This window comes from Tachypleus tridentatus, chromosome 11 (genome assembly GCF_004210375.1).
Source record: "Tachypleus tridentatus isolate NWPU-2018 chromosome 11, ASM421037v1, whole genome shotgun sequence".
Taxonomy (NCBI): Eukaryota; Metazoa; Arthropoda; class Merostomata; order Xiphosura; family Limulidae; genus Tachypleus; species Tachypleus tridentatus.
The window spans coordinates 11,545,868-11,571,271 of record NC_134835.1 but is presented as its reverse complement, the minus strand read 5'-3'; the positions used below and the strand labels follow the sequence as shown (position 1 = coordinate 11,571,271).

General features: G+C 32.0%; 1 protein-coding gene across 1 annotated transcript in view; it reads left to right on the top strand.

Annotated features, from left to right (window-relative positions):
* Nucleotides 1–25,404, top strand: part of LOC143231672 (rho guanine nucleotide exchange factor 11-like) — a 150,326-nt gene that overhangs the window by 69,608 nt on the left and 55,314 nt on the right. The window contains exons 18-24 of the mRNA XM_076466255.1: nt 723–837; nt 2,467–2,638; nt 5,362–5,476; nt 10,226–10,387; nt 15,989–16,081; nt 16,421–16,541; nt 17,949–17,997. Coding sequence (XP_076322370.1) covers nt 723–837; nt 2,467–2,638; nt 5,362–5,476; nt 10,226–10,387; nt 15,989–16,081; nt 16,421–16,541; nt 17,949–17,997 — 827 coding nt within the window. The remainder of the gene's footprint in view (nt 1–722; nt 838–2,466; nt 2,639–5,361; nt 5,477–10,225; nt 10,388–15,988; nt 16,082–16,420; nt 16,542–17,948; nt 17,998–25,404) is intronic.

Sequence of the window (25,404 nt, the reverse complement as noted above, 5' to 3'; positions counted from 1 at the left end):
AGGTGGAACATGGAGAACATTTGGGTACAAGTGATCATTTATCTGTTACATTCAATGTTTTGCTGCATATGGAGATCAGGGCTAATGATATTTGTTACAAATTTTATAGAAGGAAATTTTGAAGGGATGTGACAAAAATTATCTTTTGTGAATTGGACAGCCAAGTTATTTGGAGACACTAAATCAGATGTAGAACATTTTTAAAGTAGTTAAATATTTGGGGTAAATATATTTTTTTATGGAAAAGGAAAAGGTAGCTACAAGTAGAAAACAGTTTAAGAGATAAAGAAAGGTTTACTGGGTGGTCTAGAAATATTTGGATGACCTCGGAAAAGTAGGCTATTATTTCTTTTTGCCACCTGTAATCATAGTCTAAATATATTTGGAAGAAAGTTGGCTGTGGTGGGAGATTTAGAAGCTCAAGGAAGTTGGTGAAATGAGAAATTAGGACATCGGAAAGGATATATGAGAAGTGGTTGGGTGAAAAATTAACAGCACAAAGTTTTAGATTCATTGAGGGTAAATGAAATGTTAGGATGAGATAAAGCCCTTAAAGGATCACAAAGAAATGCTTGTATCTGATGATTACAAAAGGGCTGAGTTATTACATTTTGCTGCTGTATTCAGTTTTTAGTAACAAAATAAAAAAATGTGTCTATGCTCAGTGTATTTGAATGCCCTTAATATAGACCAAACTGTTGAACCAGAATAATCTGTTGCAGGTCTGGGAAACCTCTTTGGACCATCAGACAGTCAACTTGAAGAAGCAATGCTAGATAAAGCTAAAGAACTAAAGATTATTGAACAGCTGTTAGTTCCAAAGCTAGAAATTCTTTCGTAAGTATATCTAATTTTTTTATTTAATTCTGTATATATGTTTTTCTGCATATACTTAGAAAGTGGTTTTATGAAGAATATTCTAGAAGTGTAAATATATAAATTTTTCTATTTTTATTGTAAGTTACATAAAATTGAGCTGCAATTTCTGAATTCTTCCAGTGACCAAAAGGACTTTAAGGCAAAGTTTATTCTTGGATTTGCCTTTTCAATGTTGAACCAGGCTGTTAAATAAAACAGTAAAAGGTGTTTAGTTCTAAGATTTACTTTCTGAATGTTTTGTAAATTGTTGAACAAATTACATTTTCAATTTGAAGCTTATAGATGTGTTAAAAACACAAACAGAAACCTAAGTGTACATGTAATCTGCTTGTTTATTATTGTGATAAGGCTCTAAATTTTATGTTTGTAATATTTTAAAGTTGTGATTGTAATAAACTTAATACCACAAATGAAGTGATTTGAAATTTATGTCCAGAGCTTTATGGAACTTTATTTATTTCAATGTGATATGTTATTTGGTATGCCAGGTAACTGATTTTTATCTTTTTTTTTTTTTTTTGTCTATTAATAATAAATTGAAAGTGTAAACTTTACAGAGAATATATATGTTCCATATGTTTACTATTTTTGAAGACGATCCAGGTTGTAAAAGAAATTTCTGATTCAATTTATTATTGGATTTGCTTTTTCATAGAGTGGAATGAATTTATTAACTAATTCTTCATGTAAGATTAACTTGTCACAAAAAATGTATTTGATACCAAGACTTGCTGTCTGAATGCATACTAGCCATCGAATTAAGTTTTAAAGTTCTGTTGTTAATAAGTTTAATAAAAACTTAAATTCATCTTGAAATTTACTTGGAAAGTTTTTGTACTGTATCAACAAATTTGTTAGATTATTATTAGTAACTGACTGCTGCCCTTAAAAGAAATTTCTCCGTTAGTAAATGCAAAACTTTCTGATTTAATCATGCATCTATTGGGTTGAGGAATAATTCGTGAGCATTTTTTCAAGTTAAAAAAATATATTCATAAATGAAACGCTTTCGCAAAATATTTCATGTCATTTGGTAGATAATTTTTTTGCTCTAATAGATGGTGTGTTTGATTTTCATATGTCTTTAATTTTTGCTTTCATTTTCAGCTCATTAAATGGAATGTCAAGTGGACAAATTCGAGCATTTTCGACACCATCTGCTTTTCGCATTTAATTTCTGGCAATATTGTTTAAAACAATGCATACTATATACCTAGGTATTACATGAAATAAAGTATCATAATAAATGTTTTGGGTGTAATGTGTTCATGCATTGAAGTATTGTATAGTCTTGCATGTAATGCTTGAATGAAATTATTTAAAAACGCTCACAAATTATTCCTCAACCTAATAGATACTGAGTTTGGTCTTTTGTTTGTCAACACTTCACAGTGTTTTGGTTTATTGAAAAATTGAGGTAATGAGATAGTGTAAACTTTACCAGATGTTTAATTGTTTATTACAGGGAGGATATTGAGAATGCTGATGATATAAACTTTACCAGATGTGTTTAATTGTTTATTACAGGGAGGATATTGAGAATGCTGATAATATAAACTTTACCAGATGTTTAATTGTTTATTACAGAGAGGATATTGAGAATGCTGATGACAAAACATGGGGTATGGTTGCTGCTCTTGCCACTGTTCTTAAACAGTTTGGAATGAAGAGCCAACAAGCTGTTAGCTTGATTGAACGATGTCCGTGTTTTGTGGCTAAAGAAAAGACAAAGTTGAAATTCTTACAAAGGAACAAAAAGGTAGTTAAAAATTGTTGTGAATTGTACCTGTTACTGAATTTTAAAAACTGTGAGGTCTTTTATTATGAATGTAACCTGATGGATGCTTAATCTCCATAGCTGTAACATTTTCACAATAATAAATTCACCTGTTGCTACTTAGGAAGTTATTTACATTTAATCTTTTTTATTATTATTATTTAGCAAGTTCATAAAGTAGGTAATTATAATTAAACATGCTAAGTCAAACTTGGCTATTAATTTTAACATGACTGTGTTTGAACTTCTCACTGAGTTTAAGAATGTACAATGCATATAAAGTGTCATGATCATTTTACAAATTTAATTAATATTAATATTATTAATGTGTGTAAATAAGTTTGGAATCAAAATGTAGGTTATAATTCACAGTTTTATTTTGCCTGAGTTTTAATTTCTTAATTTATCATGGAATAAATAAATAATAAGTCGTGAGCTCTATGTAACATGACTCATATTGCCTGTGTTTTCAGCTTTTTCTTGATTCTCTTATTTGACTTTAAGAGTTTCCAACCAACTAGAAATGCATACTATAAATATTTGCAGGTCATAGTATAAAATGTGAACCTCTTACATTTTGTATTTGTTAACCCTTTCACAATGGGCTCAGCATAATGTACACACGTTTGTTTACACATTTGCACACATTAAGTATTTGTACTATAATTTTTGACACAGAATTTGTATTTTCAAAACTTGTATTAGACTTTTAGTAAATATTACAAGTATTTTGTACACCAAAAATCAGAATTGTTAATGAAATATTTTTACTAAAGATTTGTTTGTGAAACTGAAGTGTTTCAATACTAGTCCCAGCACAAAGTGATTTAATGTTTGTGTCAAACACTGTATTTCTAGGTATACATATTACTTTTTGTTATATTTACCTTCCAGTCATGCCTGTTTTCATTGATGTGGTGCACATGCACTCGTGTATCTAGTAATATAAAACTGACCTTTATAGTTTTCTCTGTCTTGGCTGTTTTAGTGGACTAGTATTTTGTAATATACAGTCACATTTCAATTATTATACATTATATGTATGTAGAGTATTACTACAGAAGTAAAGTATAATACTTACTTTTCTTAGAGTGTAGAACAATAAATAAAGAACTAAAGAAAACGGTTCTCTCAGTTGTACTTGATTGTTGCTGGACGTAGGTTTCTAAGCCTTTTAAAGTTTTGTTGTACTTGGAGGATCTCAAACAATGGTTTTAGGTTTTTTTATGTATAGAGTTGGATAACCAAAAAATTGTAAATAACTACACTGATACTATAGAATTCCACTATAATTTATTGAGCTTAGTTACTAAGATGTATTTAGATTTCAAAAAATATGAAACTTTAAGCAGACTAAAGATAAAACCTTCCTCCCTGATATCTTGGTTCAAAAGAATGTGTCAGTCTTTTCATAGATTAAAGTGGCTGAGGAAACCACTCTGGGAACATTCTAAGCTGTTTGTTGGTTATTCATGTCATATATTACAGTAAATGTGTGTGTGTGTGTAAGAGACTTTTCCAAAAATAGAAAGAGATGAATGGAACCACTGTTTGATTCAGTACATAAGCCTTATCTCAACAGAGTAAAAAGATACGAGGTTCTTATTGTATATTCTATTTTGAAATATTTAATTTTAAACAGTACTGCATTTTAAATACTGCATGATTCACTAAAATTCTATATTTGATGTGTTATTTTAGTATTTACTTTTAAACTAAGAAATTGACTTGTATAATATCAAAGTTTGAATTATGATCTAGAGTTTGATTTCAAACTTATTGACATAAATTCGTAAAATAGTATTTCAATAAAATTTTGAATGCAAATCAACAAGTGTAACGACATGGCCTTTGACCAGTGACCTGTAGCAAAATGGTATGGTGAAATTCTTCCTATTTGTTATAGGTTTGTATGAATTTATCTTAACCATGTTGAACATGTTTGTAACCAATATCTAGCTCTTTATGTTTCTTTATTAAGTTTTGTTGATCACAATTGGCAGTTTGCAAAAAGGTGTTATATGCAGAGTAAAGTAATTGCTTTAAGCAGTAATGCCATTTGTTTTAACCTCTTTGTTGACTAGTTAAAAAGCCAGGTAAATTATAGTAATTTTGGTATATCTTGTTTTGCTGCCTGAACAACTGTGTTTTAAATAAAACACATTTCAAAGCGATATAAATTAATATTTGGACAACCGCTTATGTTCGTGTTGTTATATAAATTTCAACAAAAGTAACTAAAATGTAAAAGTTGTAATCTTATATTTCCCATAGTGCTTGTGGAGAGCTTGCTATTTAAGGTCAGGTCATGTGTCCTGACTATTTGTTTACCCTTAACTAGGTTTATTGCTTTTCATATTCTGAGTGTTTAAAAGTACAATAAAACCAGCAAATTGAATGATAGCAAATGTGAAAAGGTTAAAAGCTGAAACTCTTACCATAAGTTATAAAAATTGTTTGTTACAATCTGTGGTCATAATGGATAGAAAAAAAAAATATATTTCATTTCATGATGTGAACGTTTTGTTATACTTTAGTTTTACAACAGTTAGTGTTATAGTAGAGAAAGTAAGATAGAATATGAAAGAAACGAATAATGGAAGAAATTAACTGAATATTTACACTCAACGTGAGTTAATAATGAATGGTTGTTCCATGTGTTCACTTACAGAAGTAAATATTGTATTTGATTTTAACATTTTCAGCCTATTTTTGTCCGAAACCACCATTTCCTGCCAGAACATTACTATTATGTAACTTTCTGTAACCACTGCCAGTTAATTATATGGGGTGTTGGGAACCAAGGATACCAGTGTCAAAGTGAGTTGATTTTTATAGAAGTAAATATTTTCATTTCGGGTTACGTACTTTTAACATTCCTATTAAGAATATTTATTATCCTATGTGCTGTATATGTTCTGTGTTCGCCTAATTTCTTTGATAATGTGTTTGCAGTGGTTTTATTTCTTGAAATTTTTACATGCTCTTCAGTAATTCCTGTACACTGAATCTGAAAATTATATCCATGTTCCTCTGTCAAGTACAGGTTTTTCACAAAATATCATGTAGTTTTACATGAATGAATAATTTTAATTGAAATTGGGACATGTTTTGTTATGTTTAAAATTTTGAAAACCACTGCCTATAGATTTCTCTGGACCAGTTGTGATGTGAGAGAGTTAGTGATCATTCTAGGACCCACAAGAAACACCATTAGTGTATAAAGGGTTAACAGGCTGCAGAACATATCTTTTCTGGATAGTATTTGTTTGTATTTGCACTTTAACATTATTTTTTCCTTTTGTGTTGAAGAGTTGAGACAATGGACAAAAGTTAAATTCTTTGCTTTTGAGATTCTAGTGGTCTGGTATAAGTCTAGAAACCATGAAGATGATTGCTGTTTTTGCTCATGTAATGTGGGGAAGGCTACAACACTCGAAATTTAGAAATTTCTTATTCAGACCTTCAGTCTACTGTAAGGCCTGTTGCTCATGGACCTGATGTACTTGTGCCTACTTCACTGGAGACTTTTGATACAATATAATTCAATGCCAGTAGAAATGATCGCAGGGATTTTTTTTTTTTTTTAATCTGAAACATGAAGTGAACCACAGCATTTCATACAAGGTGAACTGAGGAGAAATTTGGGCCTTACAAAGGATTCTTCAGAAATTTTGGGGTCCAGACTATTGTGCTAAGATTTTACTTTCTCCAGGGACATCATTTTAATAGTACAGAAAAAGAGCTTATACCATATTTTTTATAAGAAGGTTCCCCGGTTTATCGCAACAATAGCGCTGAATTAATACCAACGTTAGGAATTGTAGTTCATGAAACAAATGAGTGGGGATTCTTTACTGATTTCTCCAAAAGAAGTCTAAAAGGTATTTTACTTTACAATGGTAACATATGTGCATCTGGTCCTCTTGAAGGAAACATACGGAAATCTCAAATCTCTTAATAAGGTAAAATACAAAGAACATGGTTGGCAATTCTGTGGATACTTAAAAGCCCTCTGTACATTTTTGGGTAAACAATCCAGTTATATGATTTCCATGTTTTTTTTGTGTTAATTGGACACAGAACATGAAATCAGCATCAGATGAAAACACAGTAGCCATATAAATTCAGTATGATACCAGGATTAAAAACCATCAATTCTGAAAATTGTTTGTCCTGTTACCTCCACTTGACATAACACTGGGCTTGGTTGAAGCATTGTGTAAAGGCCAGAAGATGACAACTGTTTCAAGTACCTATGTGGACAATTCTCAACTCTTTCAGAAGTGAAGCTTCAAGAAGGGATTTTGGTTGGGATTCAGATTAGGAAATCAACTTCACATGAACGGTTAGAAGGTTGAAAGAGAAGTGTGTACTTCCTTTAAATATGCTATTGACAATTTTTTAGGAAACAACAAGGACGAGGAAATGTGAAAATATTATCAATAACATACTTGATAAATTCAAAGAATTTGTATGTTATATGAACTGGAAAGTCAATTTCTAATACTTGCATATTGACTATTTCCCTGAAAGTCTTGGCACCATCAGCAAAGCACAAGGGGAAAGGTTTAGTCAAGACAAGGAAATGGAGAGAAGGAAAGGTGGGACATCAGCACGATGGCTGATTACCGTTGAAACAAGATGCTGGCCTGGCATGGCCAAGCGTGTTAAGGCGTGCGACTCGTAATCTGAGGGTTGCGGGTTCGCATCCCCGTCGCGCCAAACATGCTCACCTGTTCAGCCGTGAGGGCGTTATAATGTGATGGTCAATCCCACTATTCGTTGGTAAAAGAGTAGCCCAAGAGTTGCCGGTGGGTGGTGATGACTAGCTGCCTTCCCTCTTGACTTACACTACTAAATTATGGACGGCTAGCACAGATAGCCCTCGAGTAGCTTTGTGCAAAATTTAAAAAAAAAAACAACCAAACAAACAAGATATTCCAGAGACCAATGATCATTTGTCATCAGTGTTCTTCCTTATTCTTTAGTTTGTGCATATTTTGTCAAATAAACAAATAATATTTTCATTGGAATAAATAAAATAACAATTTGATTAAGTAAAAAGGTTTTTTTACTTAATTTGTAAAAAAAATCTTTACATGGTAAAAAAATTTCTAAACCTTCACAGCTGAATTATGGAGAATCTGTTATTAAAACTAAAACAACTTTTATGAAGTTTAAATTTGCATGACTCATGACTGTTTAATAAATAGTATGATATTGTGTTATTTAGTGAGAATCATGTTAGTGAGTAAAGGGTTAATATGGGTTTTGGATTTGATATTTTTACTTAATGATTACTCTTTAAAATGTTAAATCATGTTAGTGAGTAAAGGGTTAATATGGGTTTTGGATTTGACATTTTTACTTAATGATTACTCTTTAAAATGTTAAATCATGTCAGTGAGTAAAGGGTTAATGTGGGTTTTGGATTTGACATTTTTACTTAATGATTACTCTTTAAAATGTTAAATCATGTTAGTGAGTAAAGGGTTAATGTGGGTTTTGGATTTGACATTTTTACTTAATGATTACTCTTTAAAATGTTAAATCATGTTTGTGAGTAAAGGGTTAATATGGGTTTTGGATTTGACATTTTTACTTAATGATTACTCTTTAAAATGTTAAATCATGTTAGTGAGTAAAGGGTTAATATGGGTTTTGGATTTGACATTTTTACTTAATGATTACTCTTTAAAATGTTAAATCATGTTTGTGAGTAAAGGGTTAATATGGGTTTTGGATTTGACATTTTTACTCAATGATTACTCTTTAAAATGTTAAATCATGTTTGTGAGTAAAGGGCTAATATGGGTTTTGGATTTGACATTTTTACTTAATGATTACTCTTTAAAATGTTAAATCATGTTAGTGAGTAAAGGGTTAATATGGGTTTTGACATTTTACTTAATGATTTGACATATGGGTTTTTTTACTTACTCAGTGATTACTCTTTAAAATGTCAAATCATGTTTGTGAGTAAAGGGTTAATATGGGTTTTGGATTTGACATTTTTACTTAATGATTACTCTTTAAAATGTTAAATCATGTTAGTGAGTAAAGGGTTAATATGGGTTTTGGATTTGACATTTTTACTTAATGATTACTCTTTAAAATGTTAAATCATGTTAGTGAGTAAAGAGTTAATATGGGTTTTGGATTTGACATTTTTACTTAATGATTACTCTTTAAAATGTTAAATCATGTTTGTGAGTAAAGGGTTAATATGGGTTTTGGATTTGACATTTTTACTTAATGATTACTCTTTAAAATGTTAAATCATGTTTGTGAGTAAAGGGATTACTCTTTAAAATGTTAATATGGGTTTTGGGTTTTGATTTGACACTCTTTTTTACTTAATGATTACTCTTTAAAATGTTAAATCATGTTAGTGAGTAAAGGGTTAATATGGGTTTTGGATTTGACATTTTTACTTAATGATTACTCTTTGAAATGTTAAATCATGTTTGTGAGTAGAGGGTTAATATGGGTTTTGGATTTGACATTTTTACTCAGTGATTACTCTTTAAAATGTCAAATCATGTTTGTGAGTAAAGGGTTAATATGGGTTTTGGATTTGACATTTTTACTTAATGATTACTCTTTAAAATGTTAAATCATGTTAGTGAGTAAAGGGTTAATGTGGGTTTTGGATTTGACATTTTTACTTAATGATTACTCTTTAAAATGTTAAATCATGTTTGTGAGTAGAGGGTTAATATGGGTTTTGGATTTGACATTTTTACTCAGTGATTACTCTTTAAAATGTCAAATCATGTTTGTGAGTAAAGGGTTAATGTGGGTTTTGGATTTGACATTTTTACTTAATGATTACTCTTTAAAATGTTAAATCATGTTTGTGAGTAAAGTGTTAATATGGGTTTTGGATTTGACATTTTTACTTAATGATTACTCTTTAAAATGTTAAATCATGTTAGTGAGTAAAGGGTAAATGTGGGTTTTGGATTTGACATTTTTACTTAATGATTACTCTTTAAAATGTTAAATCATGTTTGTGAGTAGAGGGTTAATATGGGTTTTGGATTTGACATTTTTACTCAGTGATTACTCTTTAAAATGTCAAATCATGTTTGTGAGTAAAGGGTTAATATGGGTTTTGGATTTGACATTTTTACTCAATGATTAGTCTTTAAAATGTTAAATAATGTTTGTGAGTAAAGGGTTAATATGGGTTTTGGATTTGACATTTTTACTCAATGATTACTCTTTAAAATGTTAAAATTGAGGAAAAAATTTTCATTTTGGTTTCATTTAATGTAAATTTATTATTTGTTGTACGAAGATACGGAAAATTTAAGAATAAATTTTAGGAGTAGTATGTATTTTTTTGACGTTTGAAGATGTTTTTGTGATTATCATCAAACATATTTGTACAGTGTTATTAACTAAATTATTAATACTAAATGTAAGGTACTAAATTTCTGGATACCTAGCTCTACTGGTTAGTTGTTCAAATTGGTGTCATCTTTTTAATTTATCAAAACTAAGTTATGATAATTATAATTTTTGTTGTTAATCTGGAGTTTATTTCTTTTTCTGTTGTAGACTGTGAAATGAACATTCACAAATCATGTGTTAAAATTGTGGAAGAGACATGCATAGGTACCATTCGTAATAAAAAAGATAAAAGGAGAGATCGTATGTCTGGTATTATGGAAAACATTATAGGGAAAAATCGAAAACCAAGTCAGTCCACACTAGGTTCAAGTAAGTTCAGTTTCTGTTAATTGTCAATGGTGTCAGCCTTGAGGTTAAAGTTCATTGTTGGTACAGTGTTTATTAGTAAAATATATATGTTTGTATGTGTAAACTGTACCTTCAGAAACTGTTGGACTGACCTACATCTGTTTTTATACATGCATAGTGAGGTTTAAAGCCATCAAGGTAACTGTGGGATATTTGTGTAGTTATCTATCATGTGTGGAAGGGTTGGTAACTAAACTATATACTTCGTAAATTTCACATTAACTATGAAACTTTACTATTAATTAATTAGAATTTTCTTGTATATGAAAAATTTCTCAACTGAAGATAAATAAAACTGACTTTAATGTCAATAGTTTCTTTTCTTCTTGGTTTTTAGCTTATATGATCCTTTAATGCAAATAAATCATATAATTATCATTCATTGTGAACTAAAGAATGAAGTTATTTGAAACACTAAATGAAATTTAATTAGAACGATTCTTTGTTAAATATTCAGTGTATTGTTGAAGAGTAGTTGTAATTATGGTAATAATTAAGTTAAAATAACAAGGTAATGCACTATATATGTAAAAATGGCTGGTCTGGGTGGAGAAAGTAATACACTGTTAAGTATTCTTTTGTTTTAGTTTTAAAAACCACTTAGCATTGGTAAGTGGAGGCTACTGAAAAATGGAAAATAGAATAGTCATATAAATAAAAGTAAGTTGATACATAACCACTGTTAATAATACAATATGTAACAGTTTTGTTCTCTTATTCAGTTACATGCAGCTTACAGTGGTGGGTAAACCTAGTAGAGTGGTGTTTTTAAAGCTAAAATAAAAAAATACATTTTTGAAAATATAATCTTACATGTAAACAAAATTAGAGTTACGATAAAAGCACAATACAATTTCTATCAAAGCAATGTATAAAACACATTAATTTGTATATATTTTTGAAGAATAGGTTTACGTTGCATCACTTTATATTACAAAATAGGCTCTGCATGGTTTCTGTATTATTCTCAGTTGTAGGATGGTAAAGGTAAATTCATGTGACATGCAACTCCAAAGTTATTTCCACAAGTAGTTATTTCAGTCAGTGTTAAGTATAATTTAGTTGTACCAGAAAGTTAGTGTTTATAAATTTTATGTTTTCTGTTTTCTAGAAATAAACTGTTTTTAACTGGTTCTGTTAGTATGTTTGTCACTTACAGCCTTAGGTGTTCAAAGTACGGGCTTGACGTGGCCTAGTGATTAGCTTGCTGTTACATAGGGCTAGAATGTCCAAAGACTGAGATGTGGAGCCTGTGATCATACTCCATGCTTACATTTACAGATGTGTTATACAAGTGACAGGCAAGCCCATTACTCAGTTCAAAGAGCTACCAGACAAAGCCCTTTTTTTGGTGTTCCTTGATGGCTGGATGCCTTCTCTCTGATCAGTAGCTCGGTTAGGTCAGACTACACCTGAATCTCTAACCTAATCACTTAGTTCTCTACATGAAAGGTGACAGTTCATGTTGCAAATTCCAATTACATATGAAAATATCATCATAATAAAGTTCAAGGATTTCAGAATTTGTAGGAAAGATTGTGTAATTAATCCTTAAAAGCTGTACTATCTGGGTAAATACTAATTTTTTATTTGATTCACCACCTGTCACCGAATTAGACTTTCTGTAGCAGTGTAATATTTTTATCATCAAATATGGTAGTACTTAATAGCATAGATTGACAAAAAATAATTTAAATTTCGAAAACCAAATAATTTAATACCCAAGTGGAAAACAAACCATTGAAATTATTGGTTATGATATGTTATTCAAATATATACAAATAGTATTCTAAAATGGTCACTGACATTTGTGGTGTATCAATTGAAAATGAAATTCTTTTTCATTTACTATCAATATTCTTGGTCTGTCACTACAGAATTTCTCCAGTTTAATTGACTGGTCATTGGGTATCTGCTTTTAATATTCTGATAAATTTATAAAAAAAAATATTAGTGGTAAACATATCATGAATATACTTAATATATTTTCAAACTAATTCAGTCCAATAGATGGAACTCTATATCGATGGATAGACAAGTTATAATTTCTGAAGGTAAAGTACATACTTTATTTACAGGTGTAACATAAAAAGCAAACAAACAACAGTATTAAAAAAATGATGAATTTTAAAATGAAGTAAGGATCCTGCTACAAAAAGTAATAGAATCGAATTAACCTGTTCTGTACCACAGACGAGTTAATTCATTCTCAGTAATACCTAACTTCAACGCTAGATATCAGCACCATATATGCATTTGACCTACTTACAAATTGTTTCACTTTCGATCCAAAATGGCATCACGAAAAAGTTACAAAATGAAGAAGCATTAGAGTTATATTGTAGCAGCTGAAATACTTGGCAGTCAACAGGTTAAAACCACAATAACATCTATAAAATTTAATAATAATTTGATAGCATAATTCGGTTTACATCTTGTAAACTTGTGGTTTTAAGTCTTGTAAAACTCATAACTGTCAGGGATATGGATGTACTGGACGTTTATGCGTACTGTGTTCATTTCGTGGATATATAAAAAACTGAACAAATGTGTGATTAATTCTTAACAGTTTTCCTGTGAGGTGGATTTCTGCACATTACAACCCATTACAGGTTCCAAAAGACGCTTAAAAACGGACAATTTATACCAAATGTATTCCCTGCACAACATTTACTCTGAACTTGTGAGGCGTAACATTACGTAGTAAAATGGTAATGTTGATATTCTGTGGTGTGAAGTACCCGTGATAACCTACATACATCAAAGTGTATTATTTTATATTGTTGTGTCAGCTTGTTACAGAATGAACTAGGAAATTACTGTCATTCTGTCATTGTACTGAATGTATAGAATGTATAGCACAAACAGTGGCTGTTAGAACACATGGAAAAGTAATAGTATTTTCATAACTCGTGTCTGATCAGGCGCACATGAAGTACAATAACATACGGAATATATTATTACTTTGGAAAGAAACACGTGCTAGAAACAAAAAGAATCTGACAGCTGTCTTGAGAAAACTGATCTTCAAGTCACCCATCATTTCTTATTAGTGTAATAAAATTTAAGGAATGAACAAAGAAAACAGCTAAATTATTATATATATTAGTGAATACGAGATCTGGAAATGTTTCGATTTTATTGTCTGATTTAATGCGTATTTCACAGACTTAAGGTATAAAGGGTGGGCCACAGCTAGCCCTTTGGCCCGGCATGGTCAAGTGTGTCAAGGAGTTCGACTCGTAATCCGAGGGTCGCGGGTTCGAATCCCAGTCGCACCAAACATTCTCGCCCTTTCAGCCGTGGAGGCGTTATAATGTGACGGTCAATCCCACTATTCGTTGGTAAAAGAGTAGCTCAAGAGTTGGCGGTGGGTGGTGATGACTAGCTGCCTTCCCTGTAGTCTTACACTGCTAAATTAGGGACAGCTAGCGCAGATAGCCCTCAAGTAGCTTTGCGCGAAATTCAAAACAAACAGCTAGCCCTCTAGTGTAGGAAAACAAAAATACAACTGTCAAAACAAATCTTTCGTCACGATAAAGCAGTCTGTCCATGAACCCACGATTAGAATAAATATCACCACCACGACAGTGTCGTTGTAAAACAGCGTGAAATACAGCTAGATTAGTACGTCACGTTACACAATACATTTGTTTGATAAAATGTATCTTTTCGGTAGGTAGTTCACGGAAACAAGGACGTTGGTTTACAAAGATAAGTCATATCGCTAAAGGTGTGTGTTTTTGTCTACAGGATCAAAATATGAAACAGGTAAATGAAAGCCTTTCACAAGAAATTTTGTAACGTTGGTGCAATTGCAAAAGGGTCGTAATAGCAACGTAAGCAACTCTCACAAAGTACAATTCTTCTTCCAGTGAAAGGTGTTGTGAGGAATGTGAAGCCAATGAGCATTTTTTAAAACGTTTGTTGAAGAAAGTGTTAAGCTTATTTTACAGAATCTGTGACAAGATAACCATTATTGGGGCAGTTCGACATGAATGTATTTGGTTTCAGCTTTTCCAAGTTAACTTACTTAGGTTTGTTTTTAATAACTTAGTCATTTGATGAATAGCGCTTCTTGTAAGAGAGAATTCTCTCTCTTGTTTTTCTTTCATATTTGTCGTCTAAATCAAAATAATGTAAAAGGAATGGTTTTGTTAAAATCGTAAAGTAAAGCCTAATTTTTGATGTCAGGTTTGCATGTTTTTCTTTTCCCATTGTGAATATTATATCGCCACACTTGTAATTTTGCGTGTCCAGTTTTCTGTATAACTTAATTTAAAACATTCCCATACATCTAGATCTCTTTTTAAACAGTATAAAGATTCAGTAAGAACAGTACAATTTTTTTTTTTCATTAACGTTCGTAGATATTTTTCGAAGCTACGATCTTATGTAGTGGTGAATATTCATCAGTGTTTTAAGTCGCTGTATTAACGCTGGGAGGAAAGAAACATTGTGATGTATTACAATAACTTTGAAATAAAATATTCTGTCTGAGACCCGACATGGCCAGGTGGTTAGGGCGCTTTACTCATAATCTGAGGATTCGAATCCCTGTCACACATAAGATGCTCCCCTACCAGCCGTGGAGGCGTTATAATGTAACGATTAATCCCACTGTTCGTTGGTAACAGAGTAGCCCAAGAGTTGGCGGTGGGTGGTGATGACTAGCTGCCTTCCCTCTAGTCTTACACTGCTAAAGTAGGGATGACCAGCGCAGATAGCCCTGTGTTGCTTTGCCCGAATTTCAAACAAACTGTCCGGGGTAACTCTGTAATGTATTTCTATAAACTCAGTCTTTCAAACTTATTATTGTGTGTCGTGACGAGAAAGACATTTTTAATATTTACAAACATTGTAACTTTTATTATATTTTTCAGTGATGCATGTAGTACACAAACCATTTATTGTCCAGGGTCACAAAGATAGTTTTATTATGCAAAACGGTTTACACGCTCGTACGAACCTTTGAAACATAAACTACGTTTGTTGAATTTATTAACTGTGTACACATCTCTCGGCAGTTTTTATTCCGTCAACGTAACCAATATAACATGATATAGTGATTGAATATCAAGTTGGAGGACAGACGTCAGTTTTGTGTGTCGTAGAATATACTTCAGGGATGGTAAAAACTTCCTGTAAACGTATTTGTTCGAATGAAATAATAACGTGCTTAACAGCGTATCGGTCAATTCAGTCGTAAAGAAGTGTACTTGTCACTTTTGTCACACTTCCTAGATTTATAAGAAGCCCTTTCAGTATACCAAAGGACTTCTGCACATAAAAATGAATCGTACCAGAAAACGTGGTCGTTTCGGAGCCTGTATTTCCGTCATGCATTCATATAAAAGACAATATTACAGCATTCGTTGTTTTGTGGATTCTACGTCAGCGATATCTGCCGGGGAAGAAAAATGTTAGCCAGTTTGTTTATTTATCAACATGTGGTCTGCAGTCTCTTAGTTTTAAAATATTAGGGGTATTTTATTTAATAATGTATCAAAAAATTCTCTTTCGTTATTTTTCAATATATGTTGAATGTTTTTTTTTTATTAGTTGAACGAACCAAGAAGTCAAATGACGAGTGGACTATTCAATCAGAAACTGGATTTTCCTACTTGTATGGCGGTGAAAGCCAAGTCGATGGGGGTAAATGTTTTAAAGTCTACATTATTTCTCTTGCTTCTGTTAAAAAATAATTTGTTGGGAAGTTAACAAAACTTTCTCTAATGCGTGTCTTAAAGTTTAGGGGGTATTTAGGGTTAATCAGTTTGTAAGTATTTGGGTTTTCTTCACTTAAACTTTATTTAATATAGTGAACATTTAATTGTAAATTGACGTCGTACAGTTACGTTTTAAAATTAAGTAGCTTTGAAATTAGTGATATTATCTCTTGAACGTTTTGTTTTATATACATTTGTTTGGTGTTATTTAAACGTCATGAACTTATCAGCTATTTTGTGACCGAGAACTTGTTGGGGTTTTCAGGAGAGAAAGCTGCAGTGTCATTCCGGTGTGAGCCCGGTCGAGATAGAATAGAAAGTGGAAGTGAAGATTGTGAGACGTCCCCCAACGACGGCACTTCAAGTACCATGGACGATTCTAATCTGTTAGTGTTCTAGTTTTCATTCAATATAATTAAACTTTGTTTAGGATATATTTTGGTTTCATTGACCACTTACCAAAAAAAAATTCGTATTTGTTAACGTGGGGACCGGTTTTTTCACACTGTAGTTTCTGTACAACTCAGTCAAAAATGGTCGGAGTTTGTTAAAATTTATTGGACATACGTAAGACAGCCTTCTTTGTCCTACCAAAAATGATCCGTGTATTTTGATAATGACGGACATACGGAGATGTTTTCGTATTTTTTGAGAATCGAATATAATGAACGCTTCATGACAGATGTATACCTACCCTCCACTCAACTAGTTTGTACTTTTTCATGAACCACAAATCACCCCATTTCTCTCTATCTTCACCGAAGTCTAAGACATATAAAAGTGGGTGCTTAGCGTTCAATTTGAGAAGTGACTCCATCAAAAATGGTTTTGTTGTGACCTTTAGTTGATCTTTGAAACATGACCTACTTTCGGCAAACCTTATAACATTTTGTTTATATATCTCACTGACGTCTTTTTTTTTCCTCTGTCACTATAATCGTTATCATAATTTTTTTTGTTTTTGTTGCCTCATTAGGAATTCTCGTTCTTTTCACTTTACGTGTTTAAAACATAAGCTACTTTTGGTAAGTTTACTAACACTGAGTTTGTATATCACAGTAGTTTTGTTGTCACTAATGTGTATTAACGAGACTGTTGTTTATAGTAATAAAATAACGATCCTATTGTACAAGTAACAGTTAAGCTGCCTGAAACACGTGTCCGTTTGGAAATCATATGAACTTGACAGATCTTTGAACAGACGTTAAGGGGCACAGCATAACCCTAATATTCCCGTTGGTGATGTTAACTGTTTTTTTTATGAATACTTTTAAACGTTAATATTGTGTGGATAACAGCAGTATTGTTGAGGATTTTAAAGTTCACCAAAGTGTTTAGTTAACGAATTATTAGACCACGTTCCTTAATGTATTGTTTTGATTCCCGGTAATAATAATAATAGGAAAAAAACTTGATGGACCCCCCACAGGTATAAAACAATATAAAAGTACTTGTTAATTATTTGAGTTTTGTTGAAATTAAATGAAGGGTACAAGAAACTTTCTTTTTAAGGAAGTTTGTTAATCTTTTGTTAGGTTATTAATCAGTGAATATTTTTCATTTGTAACTGATACAGAAAAAACACGTGTGGTTATGGATAGCATCTTCAGTAAACTGTAGTTAGTCGTTGATGTCAGTAAATCTAAAACTGTATGGAAGGTTATCCTATGATTAACCTTCATCGTTATATGTGATAACATTTTGGTGTCTATTTTATCAGTGTGTGCTAAAAGTTCTGACTGAATAAGATTGAAAAATTCAGAGATAAAGTTAAATCAAATTGTTGGTTTCAGCGTCAAGAAAGGCAGCTCTGTTGGTCGATCGGAAAGCTTTCGTCAGCAGGTGAGTTTTTGTGATGACTTTGTAATTGGTGGAATATAGTATAAAGAATACTACTATAACACAGTTTCACTGGTATGTGTGAAATAATTTAGCATTTTAACCAGAGTTAGGGGTAGGGAAAAATTGAGATTTTAAACACAGAATTATGTAAAAATTGTTGTATGTCCAGTAACATTTGAGAATGTACTGCTATCCATCTATAATTGTGGTTTATGAAATTGTTAGAAATAAGTAAATAAAAGAGGGTTTTTGCTATTTACTAGTTATAAGGACTTTATTATGTACTTTTAATCAGAGGTGAACAGGAGTCATGTTTTCATCCCTGGTTGAATGGATTTGGATGAAACTGGTATACTACTATGACTGTGGCATAGCTTATTGTTATTGTGAATAGTGTGTGGAGGGTCCAGTTTTTACAGTGTGTTTGCTTTATAAATCAGATAGAAATCATTGGACTTTGATGAACTTGGTGGATATACAAGTTACCATTTCTGTGAAAGATAAATATCATAGATCTGTGGTATTGACAAAAGTTCCCACTTCTCTGAAAGATCCACATCTAGGGTCTGTAGCAGTGATGAAAATTCCCACTACTGTGAAAGATAAATATTCTGTGTCTGTGATGTTGACTACTACCAGTTAGCTTGAGATCAGGTCATCATCTTTGATGTTTTAATAACAATTTATTGTATGAGTACAGGTGTTGAATGTCACGGTTTATTTTGTCTCTGATATGTTCTGGCACCTGTTCTGTTAATAGTCTGCTGTTTTCTCTTAATGTATGATTTTCCACAACACGTGCATACAAAGAATTATTATGTATTTTTATATGCAGGTGTACCGATCTTAAATGTAAAAGATCGATATATGACCCTGTGTACAAGTTCTTGAGTTAGCGTGAGTACATTTTTTTGAACATCATCTATTACTGGGATAGCTATTTGAAGTAATATTTGTGAAGGTGGGGTGCTGTGTATTATTCGTGAGGAAAAACAAGTAGTAGTCTTGATAGAAGTGAAATAGAAACCCTATAAACTGAGAACTTTTGAAAGGTGGACCTTTCTTCTTCAGGGGCAAACTGGTAGTCTTACAAGCTGGGTGTTTTCGATGAGTGGACCTTTCATTGCTGTTTATTATTGGTATCATAACTGATGATAAGAAAGTATGGGGGAGTCTTTGAAAGTCATACAAGTTGTGTTAGATTTTTGTAAAATGTGAAACTTAATTAGAATAATTAAATAAAATCTTACCTGCTTGTTGTTTGGATAGTGTGAGAATACATGAGATGGTTTGGTACTAGAGACCTTACAGTTTCTGTCAAAGTTGAAAAGAAATTGCAGTCTTGACTTACATCAAGGTTGTGAGCTTTGTTTTGTCTCAGGATCTGCATTGGGTGCAGAAGTTGCTTAGTGCTAAGTCTAAAGGCTTATAATGCTAAAATCCAGGTTTTGATACACAGCACAGATGGCACATTGTATAGCTTTGTTTTTAACAACGAAACGTTGGAGGAAGCCACAGTGATGGAAAAAGGATTACAACTCCGTAGCTCAAACAGTGAAATTTTCAGATTATGACACAATTTTTGTAGCCTAATGATTAATTGGAATTTTGGTTATTTTTTCATATGTATTGGATGGCTAGAACTAAGTTATCTATAGGTTTATAATAAAATGCTGGTTATGATTTTATCAGAAATTATAGAAAGAAAAATATTTGGAAGTGTTGTATGTATGAGTCCCTAGAAGGATGGAAGTTATTGACGTATAGAATAAGTGTTTTTAGTTTGGATAGATTGTATGTGAAAATTACAGCAGTATCATCTGTGTTTGTGTGTGTATATATATTAGTTTGTTATAACTTAAAAACAAGCTGAAACAAAAATAAACAGAAAACACTGCACTAATTGAAAAGATCCCATGGTACAAACTATAATGTGGGATCATAAAATGTACCCTAGGTTTTGGAGGTGACTGAAGAAGTAGGACCCACATGGTGGTGGGGATACACCATATATCAGTCTTAACCTCCATTTGCCAATTTCACGTAAGAAGCAAAAGAGTGGCAATAGATATAGAAATAGAAACTGGGAGAGCAAAATTTGAGTGCTCACGCCCGCATCTATATCATCCTTCACTGCCTACAGACAATTGTAGGAAGGTAACTGCTCTCCAAAGTAAAGAAGAAAAAATTAATTGAAATAAAAATAAAATAATGTACCACCACTTGGGGATAAGTAAGTTATAAACTTACCACTTGAAGTTACCATTTCAGCCCCCATTGTGGTAGAAAGGCACTAATTAATAGCCAAGTAAATGATTTATACTGGTATGAAGAGTCCTATCCACTTATCTAAATAAACTAGCATAGCTCCCAATCACCACCCATTTTTTAAGTCTACTATGTCTATTATGCTCTAAACAAGCCTTTATGTGCAGCAAGGTGTACATTCACATTAAGTTGTGCCAAGTTGTTAAATGACATTATTTTTAATTAAAAATAATCAGTAATTGTAAGTAAAATTTCCCTAATTTTTATTTCTTTATATTTACATAATACATTCTTATATTTGTAACAGAATAGTTTAATAATTGTATTTTAGAGTTTCTGTATTAAATCCATTAACTGTTAATTTTTGTATCACTATTTCAACGTGACTGATAAAATGTTGGTTATCCATTATTTCTTACTTGAAACTGGGGAATGGACATTAAAATTGACAGACAGTGTATCCCCACTGCAGTGTATGTCCTATTTTTTCTATTACCTCCAAAATAGCCTGGCATGACCAGGTGGTTAGGGCACTCAACACATAAGCTGAGGATTACAGGTTCGCATCCCCGTCGCACTAAACATGCTCGACTTTTCAGCCTTGGGGGCATTATAATGTGATGGTCAATCCCACTATCCGTTGTTAAAAGAGTAGCCCAAGGGTTGGCAGTGGGTGGTGATGACTAGCTGCCTTCCCTCTAGTCTTACACTGCTAAATTAGGGATGGCTAGTGCAGATAGCCCTCATGTGGCTTTGTGCAAAATTCAAAAAAGCAAACAAACACCTCCAAAACTTAGGGTACATTTTATATCCTACATTACAGTTTGTAACTTGTGATCTTTCCAATTAGGGCAACATTTTAATTTTTTTTAATATATTTTTGTTTTGGCTTATTAAAATAAAATGAATTTAAAAACTAATTATGTCAGAAAAATCAAAGTGTTAGTAGGATTGCAAGTTAAAATTTACTACGTTTATAAAAAAACTGACTTAAAACACTAGGTTTTTTTATTTATTTTAATGTCTGTGTTTCAGTTTAGAATATGTATGTATAAGTACATCTAATGTATATTGTTAAATGTGTATTGTGGAAGTCCAGCCTGTTCTATAAATTTGTCGAAGATTCTAGAGTGTAATAGTCAACAACGTATATATGTGCATAAGTGCCTGTATTATTGGCAGCTGAACTTTTTAGAATCTCACCTAAAGAGTGTAAAAGGTTGCCATCACAACACACAGATCAGCAGTTTAATTTTGTGAGTTACTACAGTCAGTATATTACAAACCTTGGAAGCTATGATCGTGGTAAATGGTTTTTAATTGGAAAACTACAGATATTTGACCAGGAACCTTTATATATATTTCAAATAATACAAACTGTTTAACTTCAGTGAATTAACTACAGACGTTAATATTTTGACGAGGACATAAAATATCTTTGAAGTGTAGCAATAGCAATTGAAAGTTAAGTTGTTTATCAAATGTTGATAAAATATTCAGTTCCAAGTTATATAGAAGATTGAATTTTAATTGTGAATTTGTAAAATTATTGTACATAAACCATCATTTATAATAGTCTTTACTATTATGTTATGTTTGTGTATTAAAATATATTTGTATTAAGAAAGGAAATTCTGTGTTTCATTCTTGTTGGCAAATATAAATTTGATACGTATCAAAATTCAGTTAACTTATAAACTAAAATTTACAGCTATTTGAAACCATAATACGTAAAATAATATATTGGATACTCATCTGAAAAAAATTATAATATATAACACAGTAAATCACTATGGTAAATGATCTGTATGGCAGTAAGTCACTAGAGTAACTTGCCTGTGTGGCAGTGAGTTGCTCCAGTCGCATAACTTTTCCTGGAGGTAAAGATACTTAAAATATGTAACCATTAGCTTTTCCTTTATTTGATGGTTTGATGACAATATCATTTGCAGAGCAGAATGTAATCCTCTGTGTTCCTCACACATAAGGTTGTTGTGAGGGTTTTGTCCTGTGTTAGCAAGTCTTTTTGATTGCGTAACATATTCTGACCAAGGGATAAAAGTGATCCACTTGAAGAGTTCCATCTCCTGAGAGTGTGTTGTAAGTTGCAAAGTGGGCCCTGGTTTGTGTGGCTCAGGTTGGTGCTGCTTTATTGGTCTCATTAAAGTAATTGGTGTGAAAATAAGATTTATATGCTTAACCCTGAAGAAATAATTCTCAATCAAGCTTTAAGGGAAATAAACTCTCACTTGGTTGAAGGGAGGTCAAAATTAAACCACTTATTCAGCACTGATCTCTTGCAGTCTGAGGGTCATGGGTACAAATCTTCCTTATCAAACCTGTAGTGGGTTGAACTACCAAAAATAACAAAGTTACCGATATATATTTTTAATGCATACTTTTGTTCATATGAAGTTTTGGGCAATGCCCTTCAATTATTTGTAACTCAACAGTAAGTGTGAAAATGAAAAAGATATTTTCGAGGTTGCATAACACTATAACAAGTAAATGTGTGTTACAATGTGACACAGAAGTAGAAAGTAGTTTTCCCAAATAGGGGTTGAAAGCTGCTTGGAATGTTTGCTCACACAACTAAACATTAGATTCTTAATCAGAAGAAACCCACTTGAAATAAATATGTATTTCAGAATGGCTGGTATGGGTATTAACACTTTTATTGACGAGGAGAGAACAACGTTTTGACCTTTCTTGGTCATCTTCAGGTTAAGAAAAAAAAACATTAGATTGTGGTCACTTGAGTCAGTCAACATTAAAATGACTTCATATAAGGATACTTATCGTTGTAGTTTGTACTTTCGTGATGTTAGTAAAATATGCAATGCCATGAATCATGAGAATAATTATGCACTTGTGTGTGTATACATACCACAGCACATTTAAAGTGTTGGTGGAAAAGAATGTAAAAGAACTACAGTTCGATATTTTTTTTACTTCTGTAGGAAGTGTGATGCCAATGACAATAGATTAATTTCTTTGCAAAACTATGTAAAAGTTTTTTCTGACACAAAATAGTCATACATTCAGATTGTAAATATGTGTTCAAATTGAGGATTTAGAATTTTTCCAGTAGGATATCCAATGTACTTAATAGTATTGTAAATATATATATCAACTTGGAGCATGACCATTAAGATAAAGTTCTCTAAGGTCAGTGTCAAAAGCTGTCTACTTGCTCCAGGCAACTGTATTCAACATAATTAAGAAATATCTCCATCAAAAAATTAGGCTAACAGGGTATGGGTTTACTAAAATAAGGCCTTGAGTCCTGCTTTGTGTTTTGTCACTGCATTTCTGAAACATGTAGAGAATGAAACAGTTTTTCATAACACTCCATCTGAAAAAAAAAGTCAGTCAAGTCACTTATAGTTTATGTGCAGATGGACTGTTGAAACAAGCGCTATAAAATCATTGGTATCATACTCTGTATGGATTATGAAAAGTGACAGTGAGCATTAGTGTGCTTTGGTGGTGACAACTTAGGACAATGCTTTTTGCAATGGAAACAGTGCTGCATGGCTGTTTTCAAGAATCACAGTCGTCAGATAGATCATATTTGTTAATTTATTACACTTTCTTCATACTAAAGGAAGGATAACATCATTTTATAACAATGCTAGTTTTTAAAGGTTATCAGTATTTAACCTTTGGTAGAATGGTTAGAAGCATTTGGTGATGGTGTTGCTACATTGTATTTTGTCTGCTTTTCTATATAGAATCGTCAGTACCAAAAACACTGATTGTTTCACACTATGAGACGGTTTTTGTTGACTCTGACAACCTATGCCTCTCAAAATCTCCATCGCAAATGTTACTTTACGTAATGTTTTATATATCACAGTGTGTGTGTGTGTGTTTAAACATATCGACATTCGTAAAAGTTTATAGCTCAGAGTATTAGTTGGTCTTTAGTGAAATGCAAGTTTTACCACTGGCCTGCTCAAAGATCGTTGACAAATACGTTGTAACGAACTCAAAATATCTTCGTAATTTATTCTGAAACATTTTAAAAACTGGTAAAACTGTTTTGTGATGTCAGAACATCGATATCTTTGGTTTTATAATTTTAATGTTACTATCTTGGAATTCTATCACTTTGCAACATGCTTTATCATATTTTAACGTAGTGTTGGAGAAAAACATGCAAATGGTGGTAAATTTCTGAATTTAACTAAATAATTTTGTGTTTTAAAGTCACATCGAGCTGTCATTTGTAATTTAATGCGTATGTATGTGGTATTTCAAGAATCTGTTGTTTAGTGTATGACAGATGAAACTTATTTTCCCAGAAGGGGCCGAAGACTTTCTATAACCACTCGAACCAGAATTCAGTAATGTGTTAACTGTCTATCAGTCAATAGACTTTACAATGTCAGTAAAACTTGCATATGCCATGAATCACGAGAATAATTATTCACTCTGTGTAGGCTACAACACAGCATGACATATTAATATGAAAAACAAGAAAGATAAATATTTGTTAACCCTAATTTGGTTTTTATTTACTCTCGAGACGGAAACCTTTCTGCGATGCGGCAAATATACATACAGCTCATTAGTTACTGTATTACACTGACAAAACAACCCTTGATATCTGTGTTCGAGTGTTTGTTTTATAGATTATCAGGGATAAGCGCAACATTTATTGGTTACTCGAGATTATTGTAGGTGTTGTACAGGAGAATTGCCAGCTATTTCCAGTATTGTAGTGGAAACGTAGTTAACATCTGTTACAATACAGTCATTTATTGTAACTACAGTTACGCGAACACTATTTTTACGTGAACGCAGGATGTTTTATCATTTGCAAGTTGTGGTGATATAATTAACATTGTAAGAGTTTAACAAGTGTTTGGCATGTTTCGTTATAGTTTTGTTACAAAACAGAAAGGTTTGGATCACTAATCAGACCTCACTATCCTACGTTCACCTACAGTTTTAACCGTACCATTCAGTGACGTAGTTTGAACACATTGTTTTCAACTTCTGTAGTATAGTAGCGAGTAACTGTTTTTATTCGACGTCAGTTGATTGTGTGAAATATGAAATCATTAGCGATTATTTGTTTCGTTGTAACTAAAGTAGATCGCCTGCGTCTTCAACATTATATGTCCACGTCTT